This window comes from Neoarius graeffei, chromosome 26 (assembly GCF_027579695.1).
Source record: "Neoarius graeffei isolate fNeoGra1 chromosome 26, fNeoGra1.pri, whole genome shotgun sequence".
In the NCBI taxonomy this organism is placed as follows: Eukaryota; Metazoa; Chordata; class Actinopteri; order Siluriformes; family Ariidae; genus Neoarius; species Neoarius graeffei.
In genome coordinates, this window is record NC_083594.1 from 16747141 (window position 1) to 16763331 (window position 16191).

Sequence of the window (16191 nt, forward strand, 5' to 3'; positions counted from 1 at the left end):
TTTCCCGACATCCTGCGAGCAGAGTTTTTACTCTGTTGTACCAACTTCAACCTGCCGTTACTCCCAAACTACTGAACAGATCTTAATTAGATACATTTTTTTGGAAAGCAAAGATTATAAGCTTTTTAATGATAGTATTCACAGTCGAAAATATTCAAGACTTAAGCAATGACAGATTTGGAAACTTAGATGAGCGTCTGCATGGACAATTTTCACAGCACGGCCAGCGAGCGTCTTATATGCCTAAGTTTATTATCCAGTTCATTATTCAGTAACTAATCTGATGAGTATCACAATGTTTTTATAAATGTAAAAGCAATAATACATTGCGGTCCGTGTACTTTTTCGTTCATTCATTATTCTATTTTGGAAGTCACATGAGAAATGAAAAAGGATTCGTTTATGAATTTTTACACTTGTGTATGACTTGTGAAATGGAATCCAGAGCTATGTTTTGATGTATTTTTAGTTATTGAAAATGAGTCATTGAACAGCAGAAAAAGGGAAAAAGCAATTTTGAAAAATGCCGTTCTGAATTGCGTTTTAGTTTATTTAGAACTTAGGTTTTGGGTGACCTGGAAGCCTAAGCTTGTGGGCGGGTTGGGAGCGTTATGGTTTATTTATTCTCATCCGCATGACATGGCGTCTTTGGAGGCATATTCCGACTTAATTTGCAGAGCATGTACTGCATAGCATCCATGATCCATGAACTCGCTGGAGGTCGAGTTATCGTCGTCGTTGTGTGTTGTGAGACATGAGTGAGCGCGAGCCAGGCGGTGTAATTTACTTCCGGGTGAAATATAGGATCAGTCAAATGAAATTCAATAAAGGAATAAATGAATATTACAAAATAAGAAAACGATCAGAAATGTTGTCCACTTTTCTAATACTACTATTTGACAATGGCAATACATTTCGAAAACAAAACAGAGCCATTTCTGCTTGTATTGTTTTTAATAAAACACCAAGCTGCACCCTTTTTTAAATTTCATCTTTCATTCCAAAATAGAATAATGAATGAACGAAAACGTACACGGACCCATTACTCGTGTGGTTATTTTATTTCATTTTTATATTTAATATACTGTCATTACATTTAAGGTGTTGAAATCAAGCTAATAATGTGGCTCACTAGTTGTATTTTTTGGGCCTTATTTCATTTTCAGGAATGTGCGCCAAACTTACTTTTCCATGACGTACGGTAATGTATCTCTCATATTTAGAACTCAAGTCAATAGAACCTAGGTACTTTTGTTATTGAATTTTGGACATGTATTTGCAAAAAAAAAAAAAAAATCCATAAAAATTGTACAATTTTGAATGATGGTTTAAATTTAGCACTTCTTTTTAAAAAAAAAAAAAAAAGCATTGATGAAAACATGGATGAAAATGGAAACCTTTCTCTCTCTTCTTTCTTCCTTTTACCGTAAACAGTGCGCAGAGCCGGTCGATTTTCTCCGGGTTCTTTGGGCCTCCGTTTTTGTTGAGCCTCACCATGAACTTCTCACTGCAACAAAATAGCACATGCTTAAATTCGCCTTGAAATCATTTGCATAAGATGCCTAGTGGCTCAAGTCTTAACAACTCAATAAGTCCTGCTGTTCCTTCATACAAACAGCTCTCCATAATGTCAATTAAAGGTGGCCTCCTGCAGTAGCTCTGACACCATAGCAGCTCTTTCACACAAGGAGCTGAGACGAAAGAGGAGGTGGGTGGTTAATAATGTGCCTCGTTCTCCTCTCGTTTCCCACAGGGGGTCTGGGAAAGTCAGGATAGAGAGACAGAGCGATGACAGGGGGAGAATGAAGGAGACTAGGAAGCTTTAATCAGATCTGAGGGAGGAGAAGAGAACACTTCCTGTCTGCCACAGCCCAGCTTAATGGAAGCAGGGTGTCAGGATTATAAGAGTTTGTGAGAGGAAGACAGACAAGAGGAATGTAGTCTACCTGAGGCATGGCTGATAGAAAAATAGGCTGACCGGACAGATGCTACATTGGATGAAGACATATTTCTTTAAAAGAACAAAAGCCATTCAGAGGAGCACCTTCCATTTGTGTCTCTGGCCTTGTTCACTCTGGCTTTCTGCTCTCACACACAGTCAACTCGAATGAACTTGTCCACAATGTAACAGGGTTATCAAGTTATCAATGTTCCCGATTTTTGTCCTATAAATTGCTGTGTCTCCAAACTGTTCCACTGGCATCCATGTCCAACAGACAGGAGTTTCAAGCTTGGGTTTGGAAATGTTATTTGTTGCGTGCTTTCATGTCGTGCACTTGACAGCTATGATATAACAATTCTATCCAATGGCACAAAAGCATTTCCTTTCGCAATCCCATCCAATGGTTAAATATATATAGATAGCCTGCCCCTTCGAAACTATGCACACAAAGTCTAACACTGAGACCACTGCTGCAAATGTAATAATTCAAAGTAATGCAATATTTCTTACTGGAGCAGTATGCAAACATGACACATCCCTAAATAGTTATTTCATCAGAATTCTTGTCACACATTCTGCCTCTCAGCACACGTCATATTTCCCAGCAGTGTGAGCACTGCTTGTGCTTATTAGTGCTGCACTGTTAGTCAGTACAATCAACAGTAAAATTCTGTGAAATCATGACATAAAAATTCTGTCAAGCAAAATACAGTGATATTGTGTTTATTTACCAGTATGATGTTGTATAATGTCGAACCAAAAATTATTGTAAATTTTAAAATAAAAAATTTCAAAAATATTGTATTTTGTTGTGGAAAACACGCATTTTTGTATTTTGTACAGAGAAAAGTTGTATTCTTCACAACAACATAAATTTTTATTTTTTACATTTTAGCAGTGTAAAAATAACATTTAATGTCTGTGATTATTAAATCCAGACAAATGAATAGCTAGCTACATTTAACAAACATCTCATCTCATTATCTCTAGCCGCTTTATCCTGTTCTACAGGGTCGCAGGCAAGCTGGAGCCTATCCCAGCTGACTACGGGCGAAAGGCGGGGTACACCCTGGACAAGTCACCAGGTCATCACAGGGCTGACACATAGACACAGACAACCATTCACACTCACATTCACACCTATGGTCAATTTAGAGTCACCAGTTAACCTAACCTGCATGTCTTTGGACTGTGGGGGAAACCGGAGCACCCGGAGGAAACCCACGCGGACACGGGGAGAACATGCAAACTCCGCACAGAAAGGCCCTCGCCGGCCACGGGGCTCGAACCCGGACCTTCTTGCTGTGAGGCGACAGCGCTAACCACTACACCACCGTGCCGCCCCTTTAACAAACATATATTTTGAATTTTTATTTTTAAGATTTTGACTGAGGGTGTCATGGCTTAGTTGGATAAGGTGCCATACCATAAATCCGGGGACCTGGGTTCGATTCTGACCCGAGGTCATTTCCCCATCTCTCTCTCTCATTTCCTGTCTCTACACTGTCCTATACAATAAAGGTAGAAAAAATTTGTACAAAATTATGGGACAATCTGTTTATTTTACAATTTAACACTGTTGTAATTTCTGTTTGGTCAGTAAAACTGTTTACATGTTCACTGTATTTTATACTGAATTATTCTGGCAACCACAGCTGCCAGGTTTTTTCTGTAAAAACAACAGATTTTTTTTTTACAGTGTGCTTGTGTTTTCGTTTCTTTTTTAGCATGTTTCTTCGCGAAGTCTTGACAACTATATTTTGCATTTCTGTACCATTAAGCTCTGAGCTTTGGTTTCCTGTTTCCAGGTTGTTCTAGTTTTTGATTCTTGCACGTGTGTTGATCTTGATTATGTGCTATATAATATACATATTACACTACCGTTCAAAAGTTTGGGGTCACTTTGAAATTTCCTTATTTTTGAAAGAAAAGCACTGTTCTTTTCAATGAAGATCACTTTAAATACACTCTATACATTGCTAATGTGGTAAATGACTATTCTAGCTGCAAATGTGTGGTTTTTGGTGCAATATCTCCATAGGTGTATAGAGGCCCATTTCCAGCAACTATCACTCCAGTGTTCTAATGGTACAATGTGTTTGCTCATTGCCTCAGAAGGCTAATGGATGATTAGAAAACCCTTGTACAATCATATTAGCACAGCTGAAAACAGTTTAGCTCTTTAGAGAAGCTATAAAACTGACCTTCCTTTGAGCAGATTGAGTTTCTGGAGCATCACATTTGTGGGGTCGATTAAATGCTCAAAATGGCCAGAAAAATGTCTTGACTATATTTTCTATTCATTTTACAACTTATGGTGGTAAATAAAAGTGTGACTTTTCATGGAAAACACAAAATTGTCTGGGTGACCCCAAACTTTTGAACGGTAGTGTATATGCACTACGCTCTTGGGCAAATTAAAAAAAAGCCTGGGAGTGTATATGCACAAGTATGTGGACACCTGACCATCGCACTCCTATGTGCTTGTTAAAAGCAATCCTATTCCAAAACCATTACCTTTCAAGATGTTCCTTCCACTGCTGCTGTATCAGCCTCTGTTCTGTGGCTTTCCACTAGATTTTATGCTTTATGCACAGAGGCATTGTCGTGATCAATGTCGTGCCTTTAATTCCAATGATGAGAAATCTTAATGCTACAGCACTACAATTTTGGACAACTGTGCGCTTCCAACTTTGTGGCAACAGTTTGGGGAATGGTCAGGTGTCTGCATACTTTTGCCCATACAGTGTATCTTAGTTTAGTTTGCTGCTGGCTGTTTCATTATTGACACACACTATGGACTATGATGATGATTCTTGGATTACATAGCAGAAAACACGCTGAGTTCATGCTCTTGGGTCCGGCCTCATCAACCTGCATGTTATACTTGTTAGTTTACATAGACTTACTGGCCGCTTTATTAAGAACACCCATCCACCTGCTGTTTTATGCAGTTCTCTAATCAGCCGATCCCTTGACAGGCGCGCAATGCATAAAATCATGCAGATACAAATCAAGAACTTCAGTTAATGTTCACTTCAAACATTAGAATGGGAAAAACTGTGATTTCAAAGTGTGACTTTCACTGTGGCACTGTGGGTGTTGGTTTGAGCCAGATGGACTGGTTTGAGTATTTCAGAAACTGCTGACCTCCTGGGTTTTTCACACACAACAGTCTCTAGAGTTTACACAGAATGGTGCGAAAAACAAAAAAAAAACATTGACTGAGCGACAGTTCTGTGGGTGGAAATGTCTTGTTGATAAGAGAGGTCAGAGGAAAATGGCCAGATTGGTTCGAGCTACCAGGAAGGACATAGTAACTCATAGCAACTCTTTATAACCGTGGTGAGCAGAAAAGCATCTCAGCATGCAGCAGCAGAAGAGCACATTGGGTTCCAGTCCTGCCAGCCAAGAATAGGAATGTTAGGTGGGGTTTACATTAGACCGTATCAGCGGATCATCAGATTAACGTTTTTAAAATGATTAGCGTGCACACAGCAACACCAATACACGATTCGCGTGCACACAGCAACACCAATACACGGATACGCTCGGCTCTGCAGGCATCCTGCGCTCCAAATCACTCCGCCCTGAACAGCGAGTGCCCTCTGGAGGGTGCGGACTCCGGCCCTGCACAGCTCACAGAGCGCGCGAGTATAGCGCACGAGCAGTGATTCGGGACTGAGCCGCTGTGTGTGTGATCTCAGCGCATATCACTTACCACTTGCAAGTGGAAGGATGGCAAGCCTAAAGACAATCATAACTACACAATGGGCAGTATTTGCATCAGTATTTGCAGTATTTTCATACTTTTATACTCTTTAATGAAAGGTGATACAAGGCGGAAGTCCGCGCCGTTTTTCAGCAGTCGCGTCACATGACCAACGCCAGCGAATCAGGAAGGTGGATGTCACAGTGACGTTGTCCAATGACGACGCCAGCTAGAGCTCAGCACAGCGTATCCGCGTATTCTCAATGTTTACACAGCACCGGACCAGACACGATCTGGATTGAATACGTGGACCCTGGCGGATTCCCGTTTCCCGGCGTTTCCAGGCGTTTTAATGTAAACGGACAGTGCATCCGCGAAGAAAATGAGACAGATATGGTCTAATGTAAACTTGGCCTTAGAATCAAGAACAAGCTCCTATTAAAGTGGCTGGTGAGTGTATACTGTAAGATACAAAGAATAATTATGTGAATGAGTAAGTGGTTTCACTGACACAAATTCATTCATACAGTAAGGCGCAAAGCTCATGTTGAGAAAGAAGACCCCAACATATGAAAGGGGACTTCATTTATATAATGTTTCTTAAGTATTCTTTCTCCAGGTACTGAAACTTGTCACACAGTAGCATGGCTGGACGTTTCAGGAGTAACTTGATTCAGTGAGAAGTTGTCAGAGACTGGTGATTTGGTGGCCCTTACATATTTTCCACACATCAAGAGACATTAGCCTTTTCAATACAAATGCAATGTTACTATATACAGTACAGTACATCCCTGACTACCACTGCATGCTGCTTCTTAATTCTTGGGATACTAAGGGTTCTTATCTTCCAAAAGGAGGTCTACTTGGAATTCCTCCAGACAGGGCAATATTAACCCTTTAAGGTTCTAGATATAGATCCCCCCTCCCCCAGTGTTATCTTCTTTGGCATCCCTGCTTTTTTGTTTCCTATTTTCCATTTCTATCTGTTCATATTTGTTATCAAGCCTCCTAATTTCCCAGAAATGTACACCAGGAAACACGCAGTAAGCATTCATCACTGGGACAGAGATGAAGTAAAACTCTTTTGCAGCTCTTTAACATGCTTAGAATTATAACCTCGATACTCAAGTGCTTTTGTGTACAGTGGTTTATCTCTCTTATTTGAAAATACGTCTGCAGAAGGAGTTTGAGATAAACCAAAAGGACTCCCGGACACTCACTGAGGTCAGTAGTAGTATACTAGTTAAGATTCTCGGTTTGTGTTTGGAAAACTTCCAGTTCAAATCCTCAGATTTTCAGACAGCGACTCACTGGTGGGCCCAGAACTGCTCAGGTCTATTGGTGCGATTTTCCCAGTTGTGCGCAAGTTCTTTTTTCTACGCTTCCATTTATGCAAATTTCAGTTATGCGTGTTCTCCACTGGGTGGCACAGTGGTGTAGTGGTTAGCACTGTCGCCTCCCAGCAAGAAGGTTCTGGGTTCGAGCCCAGTGGCTGACAAGGGCCTTTCTGTGTGGAGTTTGCATGTTCTCCCCGTGTCCGTGTGGGTTTCCTCTGGGTGCTCCGGTTTCCCCCACAGTCCAAAGACATGCGGGTTAGGTTAATTGTTGGCTCTAAATTTACTGTAGGTGTGAGTGCGACTGTAGGTTGAGTGTGACTATGTGTCAGCCCTGCGATGATCTAACGACTTGTCCAGGGTGTACCCCGCCTCTCGCCCATAGTCAGCTGGGACAGGCTCCAGCTTGCCCATGACTCTGCACAGGATAAGCAGTTACAGATAATGGATGGATGAGTCACACCCTCATATATTTTGGATGTTGGGAAAACGTGGACGATGGACTTCTGTATTTACCATGTGAATGTCATTGAAAATCCGTGCAAACCATAAACCAGATTCTGAGTTTGAAAATAAATGCAAAATTATAGCTTAGCTATATTATGAATTGCCTCCAAAGGAGGCAAAAGTTTCTATGTAGGACATGAACCTAAAAATAAAGTAATTATCCCAAAAGACACATCACATGTGCTGACCGTATGTATAACCACTATGTATATTTGACGTGTGGAGATTCATTCATAAAAATGCACCATTGATGAAAACGTGCAACAAAAATCACGTTCCAATGTCTACGCTTGAACTCTTGCTGAGTCCCCGATTATTAAAAACACATTACTCATCAATCACTCATCATGACTCTTCCAAAGTACTCTCGATTAGCTAAGTAACACAGCGCTATTGGTTGACATAGGTCTCAAGTTCAAGTATAAATGACTCACATTTGTGCATGGAAAATAAAGGTAATGATGGTCATGTTGATTACTGTGGTTGGAAAGCTGTTCACCCAGGAGTCTGCACAGGTGGGTGATGGTTTCACAGTTGAGACCCAATTGCTGGATGCACTGCATGTCAGTCAGCACCAGTATATCCAAATGAGGTCGGAATACTCAGTCGTCTTCTTTGCACTTGGCAAGGTCTTCTCCGTCTTTCCCACTCTCTCAGGAGCACAAGCAAATGCAGTGCAAGCATTTTGGTTTAGGATTCCTCAAGCATTCCAAAAGGTTGGTCCAAATTATTCTCACCTTAATTGAGATTTCTGTTTTATTTTATTCACCCAGAAAGCAGCAAATTAACCACCTTTATAACACCCTTCAGGAGATACGTCTTCAAACGACTCCTGTTTGGAATCACAAGTGCTCCAGAAATTTTTCAGTGGAAAATGACCAAAGACCCTCAATGGCCTTGAAGGTGTGGCTATCTTCATTGATGATATACTGGTGTATGGGGACACTCCAGAGCAGCATGACCAGCATCTCAGCAAGGTGTTGGAGAGGATAGAGTCAGCCGGCCTGAAGCTGAACAAAGTAAAATGTAAGTTCAGACAGAACCAGCTTCACTTCCTGGGCCAAGTCATTGACAAATCAGGCATGAGACTTGACCCTGATAATGTCAAGACAATCCATGAGCTCCCACCACCACAGAATGTGCAAGAGCTAAGACGTATTCTGGGCATGTTCAATGACCTGGGGAAATACATTCCCAATCTGTCCACAGTGGGCCAGCCACTATATGAACTGTTAAGCTCCAAGTCAGTTTGGACGTGGGACCACCCTCAGCAGGAGGCATTCAAGTGCATTAAAGACATTCTGTCCACCTCTCCAGTCCTGAAATTCTATGACGTGAACCGACCTACTGCTGTCTCAGCCGATGCCAGCAGCTATGGCATAGGCGGGGTGCTGCTGCAGCTGCACGATGTGGATTGGAAACCCATGGCATACTGTTCACGTCGTCTGTCTAAGGCCAAGACCAGATATGCACAGATTGAAAAGGAGTGTTTGGCGAGTGTCTGGGCCTGTGAAAGATTCGAAAAGTACCTGTGTGGCCTTGAAAATTTTAACTTGGTCACCGATCACAAACCCCTGGTGCCACTCATGAATAAAAAGGACTTGGACAACACGTACCAATAAGGTGCCAAAGGCTACTCATGAGACTTATGAGGTTTAAACCGACAGCCAAATACGCACCAGGGAAGACCTTGACAGTGGCTGACACCCTCTCATGGAGTCCGCTACAGTGCCTGGAAAAAGAGCCTGACACTCACTCAGATGTGGCATGTTATATAGCAGCTGTTGTTGATAATATGCCAGCCATCCCACATAGGTTGGAGTCCATAAAGACAGCTACAGCAGCTGACTGTAATCTACAGATGGTGTTGCAATATATCAAGTCAGGGTGGCCAGAGTACATACATTGCTCAGCGTAAATGAGTACACCCCCTTTGAAAAGTAACATTTTAAACAATATCTCAATGAACACAAACAATTTCCAAATTGTTGACAAGACAAAGTTTAATACAACATCTGTTTAACTTATAACGGTAAAAAGTAAGGTAAATAATATAACTTAGATTACACATTTTTCAGTTTTACTCAAATTAGGGTGGTGCAAAAATGAGTACACCCCACAACAAAAACTATTACATCTAGTACTCTGTATGGCCTCCATGATTTTTAATGACAGCACCAAGTCTTCTAGGCATGGAATGAACAAGTTGGCGACATTTTGCAACATCAACCTTTTTCCATTCTTCAACAACGACCTCTTTTAGTGACTGGATGCTGGATGGAAAGTGATGCTCAACGTTTTTGTTGTGGGGTGTACTCATTTTTGCACCACCCTGATTTGAGTAAAACTGAAAAATGTGTAATATACGTTATATTATTAACCTTTTTCCCGTTATAAGTTAAACAGATGTTATATTAAACTTTGTCTTGTCAACATTTTGGAAATTGTTTGTGTTCACTGAGACATTGTTCAAAATGTTACTTTTCAATGGGGGTGGACTCATTTATGCTAAGCACTGTAGGTAATGTCCCAGCAGCAATCAGGGAGTATTTTCCTATCAAAAGTGAACTGTCTGAATACAATGGGATTGTCATCAGAGGAAGCCGTATGGTGATTCCAGATGTGTTGAGAGCTGACATCCTGGATCGCATACACGATGGACACCAAGGTCTGACGAAGTGCAGAGAGCAGGCCCATACATCCGTATGGCGGCCTGGCATTTCATCTGAAATCAAACACAAAGTCCAGTCCTATCAGGTGTGCCATGAGATGAAACCCACTCAGCGAAAAGAACCTCTCATCTCAACCCCTCTACCTGACCGGCCTTGGAAGAGACTTGCTATTGACCTGTCTGATCATAACAAACACACTTACCTCATTGTATCAGACTATTTCTCCTGGTTTCTTGAGATACTTCACTTGCCAACAACCACTGCCTCACAGGTTATCTTAAAGCTGAAGGCAGTGTTTGCGAGATTTGGCTGTCCAGATGAGGTGGTGTCTGACAATGGGCCTCAATTTTCATGCCAGGAGTTTAAGGAGTTTGCGAGGGAGTTTGACTTTATGGACATTACCTCAAGTCCACACAACCCCCAAGGGAACGGACATGCAGAGAGAGGAGTTCAGACTGCAAAGAGAATCCTAAAGCAGAAAGACCCCCTGCTTGCCCCCATGTGCTTTCGGCCGACATCTTGCACCACCACAGGTGTGAGCCCAGCAGAGTTGCTTATGGGCCGGAACTCTTCCAACACTGAAAGGAAACCTTCAGCCCCGATGGCCAGATCTGGAAATTGTCAAGAATAAGGATGCAATGGAGAAACAGAAACAAGTCTTCTACTTTAATCAGCGCCACGGAGCTACACCCCTACCATCGTTAAAGCCAGGTGATCCCGTCCTCATGAAGCTGGACCATCAGAAATCCTGGGGATCACCTGCTGTTGTCACTGGAGAAAGCTTCACACCATGCTCCTTTATCATTGAAACACCCCAGGGAGCCACATTGAGACGCAACCGCCATCACTTACAACATGTTCCTGCAAGAGCTAGAGTCGCACACCCTTTAGCTCCAGACGGACTACAGCAAGGGGCTGCTAAACAGCAGCCTGACCCCGCGGTCTCCACGGACACTGCCTCACCAACCCCCAGTGTCAAACCACCAGCAGACGCACAGCTTGTGAACAGGCAAGGCAGGCAACTGCTTGGGGCCTCCTGGCCCAGGGCCCCCCCGAGAGTCGGGGCCTGAGGGCTTATTTATTTTGTTTTTTATTGTTTTTATTGTTCTTTACCATTGTATTTTCACATTTTGAATTTAAAAAACTTTGGTTTCATACATTTTTCGTTGGTGTCAGATTATCTCATCTCATCTCATTATCTCTAGCTGCTTTATCCTGTTCTACAGGGTCGCAGGCAAGCTGGAGCCTATCCCAGCTGACTACGGGCGAAAGGCGGGGTACACCATGGACAAGTCGCCAGGTCATCACAGGGCTGACACATAGACACAGACAACCATTCACACTCACACCTACGGTCAATTTAGAGTCACTAGTTAACCTAACCTGCATGTCTTTGGACTGTGGGGGAAACCGGAGCACCCGGAGGAAACCCACGCGGACACGGGGAGAACATGCAAACTCCACACAGAAAGGCCCTCGCCAGCCACGGGGCTCGAACCTGGACCCTCTTGCTGTGAGGCGACAGCGCTAACCACTACACCACCGTGTCGCCTGGTGTCAGATTATTTATAACATATTGGTGATGAACACTGGTCAGAAGGGCCCTCTGGAAATTTTTGCTTGGGGCCACAACAGACTCTAGAATCGCCTCTGACCACCAGACACACAAAATGGGTTGTTATGTACCCAGTCTGGCAGACTGAGCAAACCTGTCGAACGATTAAATCTGTGGAAAAAAAGAAAAGAAATAACATGTTCACTGTGATAAGCGTGGCTACTTTGTTTAATAACTGAGCCATGGACTGTGGTGAGGAAAAGGAAAAAGGGAAACATTTATTGATTCTGTGAACTGGAAAACTTTACTGAAACTGTGAAGGGAGCTGATATTCTGATGTTCTAATATAATGCACAGATTAATGTTGATGTGTTAAATCAATTAATACCAGTGTCATACTGATGTATTGAATGCACTATCCTTTGAATGTTCAGTAAGAACCAGGAAATGTATTTTTGTCTTGTTTTGTTTTTAGAGAAAGACACAAAAACTGAAAAGGGGATATGTAATGTAATTTGCACATATAAATGTGGCAATATACCTTTAAGTGCTTTCTGTTTTCGTCACTGGTAATGAGCAACACTTACGTTCGACTCACGTTGTGGCAGTTAGAAAAAGTTCTCATCATCTGCCTGTCTGGGATACCTGTTTCACATCTCATCTCATTATCTGTAGCCGCTTTATCCTGTTCTACAGGGTCGCAGGCAAGCTGGAGCCTATCCCAGCTGACTACGGGCGAAAGGCGGGGTACACCCTGGACAAGTCGCCAGGTCATCACAGGGCTGACACATAGACACAGACAACCATTCACACTCACATTCACACCTACGGTCAATTTAGAGTCACCAGTTAACCTAACCTGCATGTCTTTGGACTGTGGGGGAAACCGGAGCACCCGGAGGAAACCCACGCGGACACGGGGAGAACATGCAAACTCCACACAGAAAGGCCCTCGCCGGCCACGGGGCTCGAACCCGGACCTTCTTACTGTAAGGCGACAGCGCTAACCACTACACCACCGTGCCGCCGATACCTGTTTCAAGTTTGCCAAATAATAATAAGACTTCGTTGAACTCTAAAACCTGTGTGGACATTGGATTCTTTACACCATTAGTCATCATTTTATATACGCGTGTTTTTGCCTGGGGTAACCTTTTCTTTTTTGACCCGAGCTATGCCTGAGAACTCATAAAGTACCATCAGTTTAGGCCTATTTGCATATGCTTATTTGTCTCTGGTTTCCAGAAGCTAAAAAAAAAAAAAATGACACTCATGGCACCAAATTGCATATGAACTTGATGCAATAAGATTCTTGAGACATGTCTGTTGAACTGTCTGGATACTTGTCCATGTGTGTGTATGCTCACCAGCACAGGAATACACATCTTTGCTCACTCATTGACCTGCTGATTTGACAAGCTCCCCTGCCAAGAATGTCCAATCAGTTCGCAGAAAAGCGCCAACAGCTTTCGCTTGAGGAAACGCTGTCCTTTGCAAGCAACGACAGGTATTCATTAAACCCTTTCATCGTTAACAAAGAAGTGTTTCTTTGTCTTTGTTCAATTCAAGGGCAACTCTGACTATTGTTAATGCATTTTAAAGACGTTTCCTTGTTTTATTGTCGTTACACAGATGCCAAAAAGCTATAAGATTGATGACGGATCTGGTTAGTGATATGAGGCATGTTCAGGTAGTTCGCTTGCTGAGAAATTACTTAAAATGAAAGGAATAGGCATGGATTTACAGGATAATAAATCAATCAAGTACTGGGAGATGAAGTGAGATTTCATTTGTGTGGTCAGTTACATAATCATGCCAAGTTTGAAAGACAGTGAAAGACTCACTGAAGGGAAAATGTACAAAAAGTACTTGGCAGCTGAAATATGAAAAAGTTTATTGAAAAGGTATGCTCAAAATGCTCCATCCATTTTTGATGCTGTCCAAATTGTTTCCGACGTTGTAGGCTGATGGTGCTGGAAGCCTAAAGTAGGCATATCAGGTGAAAATTCAAATTCAATCCAAACTGCTTGAAACTGCTCTCACTGAATTCAGAATTGAATGCTAAACAACATAATTTTTACATAATTAAAATATGTTTATCCGTTCTTGAGATATTATTACAAATCAAAGCTTGGGGGGCTTAATTTTTAGAAATCTGCCCTAATATTACGTATTCGGATAACATGGTCCAAAATTGGTCTTATTAACAAATGAGATCAAATGTTTTTTTCTTAATAACGTTTCTATTTTTCAAAACATTTACATGAAAATTGGCAGGTACATAGATAGTTGTATACTGAATACAAAGTTTGAAAAATTAGTAAAGACAGATTATGCAAATTAGCATTTAATTAATATTAATTATGGTAATTAGGAAAAGGTTAAATTGATACACTCAATAAAAAAAGTAGGCGGCACAGTGGTGTAGTGGTTAGCGCTGTCGCCTCACAGCAAGAAGGTCCGGATTCGAGCCCCGTGGCTGGCGAGGGCCTTTCTGTGCGGAGTTTGCATGTTCTCCCCGTGTCCGCGTGGGTTTCCTCCGGGTGCTCCGGTTTCCCCCACAGTCCAAAGACATGCAGGTTAGGTTAACTGGTGACTCTAAATTGACCGTAGGTGTGAATGTGAGTGTGAATGGTTGTCTGTGTCTATGTGTCAGCCCTGTGATGACTTGGCGACTTGTCCAGGGTGTACCCCTGTAAACGTAGTGCTGTAACTGACGTATACAGCGACGTAACTGACGTATACAGCGACGTAATGACGTGGCTCCGCTTAGCACCGCGAGCTATGGAAAAGCAAACTGGTTCTCAGCTGGCTCGCAAGTTGAACGAGTTGTGAACCAGCACCAGCACTGGCCCCGAACCAGCCCTGGGACTGATTTGGTGGAAAAGGGGTATATGTGTCAGCCCTGTGATGACCTGGCGACTTGTCCAGGGTGTACCCCGCCTTTCGCCCGTAGTCAGCTGGGATAGGCTCCAGCTTGCCTGCGACCCTGTAGAACAGGATAAAGCGGCTACAGATAATGAGATGAGAATGAATAAAAAAAGTAATAAAAGATTATTTCTAATACCCTCTTTGTGCTCTGTAGGCCTTTGTATTTCTCAAAAGTAGTAGGGCCTACTAGTGTTTATATTAAAGAATATAAATGATGATATTCAGAACTTTCAAGGCGAACCTCGAAAAAACTGTGTGAGCCACATCCAATAAACAATTCCAATTAATTGAATTGAAATTGACACTCGCATTTCTGACTTCCAGTTTTTTTTAAAATCTCATTCCGACCACTAAGATCTCAATATTTTTCATCAAAACAACTATAGCTCTATTCTAAAATAGTTAATTTACATGAATCAGTTTGATTTGAAAAAAAAAAGTCAGTAAAGCTATGAAAACTCACTTCAAAGTCTCCCGTGAATCATAACATCAAAACTAGCAGATGGAAAATTTTGCTGAATACTTCATCAGAAATAGTAAGAGCGAGCGAACATCCCTATAAAATTTATCTGATTGATATTCATGAGTAATCCAGTCAGAAACCAATCAAAAGAGAGAGAGAGAGAGAGAGCCTGAGCGCTTTCCCATGACTCAAAAAGCACCGGCGGTTTCCCAATATCACATGAGCAGAGAGTGGACTCTGTTGTACCAACTTCAACCTGCCGTTACTCCCAAAGTATTGAACAGATCTTAAAGGAGATATGCAGAAACTTTATTTTTAAATACGTACACTTCTGAGTGGACAGTATCTCCATCCTTGACTCTTGTATGCTGCATAATTGGGAATAAAAAATATATATTTTTGAGATTTAAAATCGACCGCAAAGTTGGCATTCGAGCTGCTCCGCTGAGCCAGCCAGCCCTGGGTGGGTGATGTCACAGCAGTAACCGGTGCTATAGACCAAAGCCAGACTCGGCAGGCGAGAGTGGTTGCAATGGCCTCTTCGTTCGGTTTTATTGGAGATTCTTCGGATTCCTCAGATAGTAATACATCTGACTGTGATAGTCCTGAAATTGGAGTGTGTGTACATGCTACTGCTATACATGTAGAACCGTGTCAGCTCGAACCGTCGGAAAGTCAATCTGATAGTAACATGTCATCCATGGAGGCCCCCACCTTACGAAAAAAAGCCAGAGAACAAAGCTGTCTAGAGAATTGGATAGAATTGAACTGACAGTCTCATGTGACTCATTAAAACAGGATAGGCGTTATAACTTATTCAACATACATGTGCATGCATGCATTTTCACTGACAAAAATTAAAAGGCTAATTAAATTAATCTGTAAAACCTGTGTTTTCTCTCCCCCCCCCATCTGTCCCTCTGAGTTACATGTCGGTCCTGGGATCGAGATGCTGACCTCTTCTGCTCCTCGGACCTGTCTGATCCATCCTGGTGCCCTGTGTCTGGTTGGAGTCTCATCGCATCGCTCCTGTGGAGGACGGCCCCATGTGGACAGTTGAAAGTCACACTTGGAG

General features: G+C 42.3%; 1 protein-coding gene across 1 annotated transcript in view; it reads right to left on the bottom strand.

The window, feature by feature from the left end:
- Positions 1-16191, bottom strand: part of dock3 (dedicator of cytokinesis 3) — a 542206-nt gene that overhangs the window by 186295 nt on the left and 339720 nt on the right. Inside the window, exon 10 of the mRNA XM_060909764.1 lies at positions 1426-1507. Coding sequence (XP_060765747.1) covers positions 1426-1507 — 82 coding nt within the window. The remainder of the gene's footprint in view (positions 1-1425; positions 1508-16191) is intronic.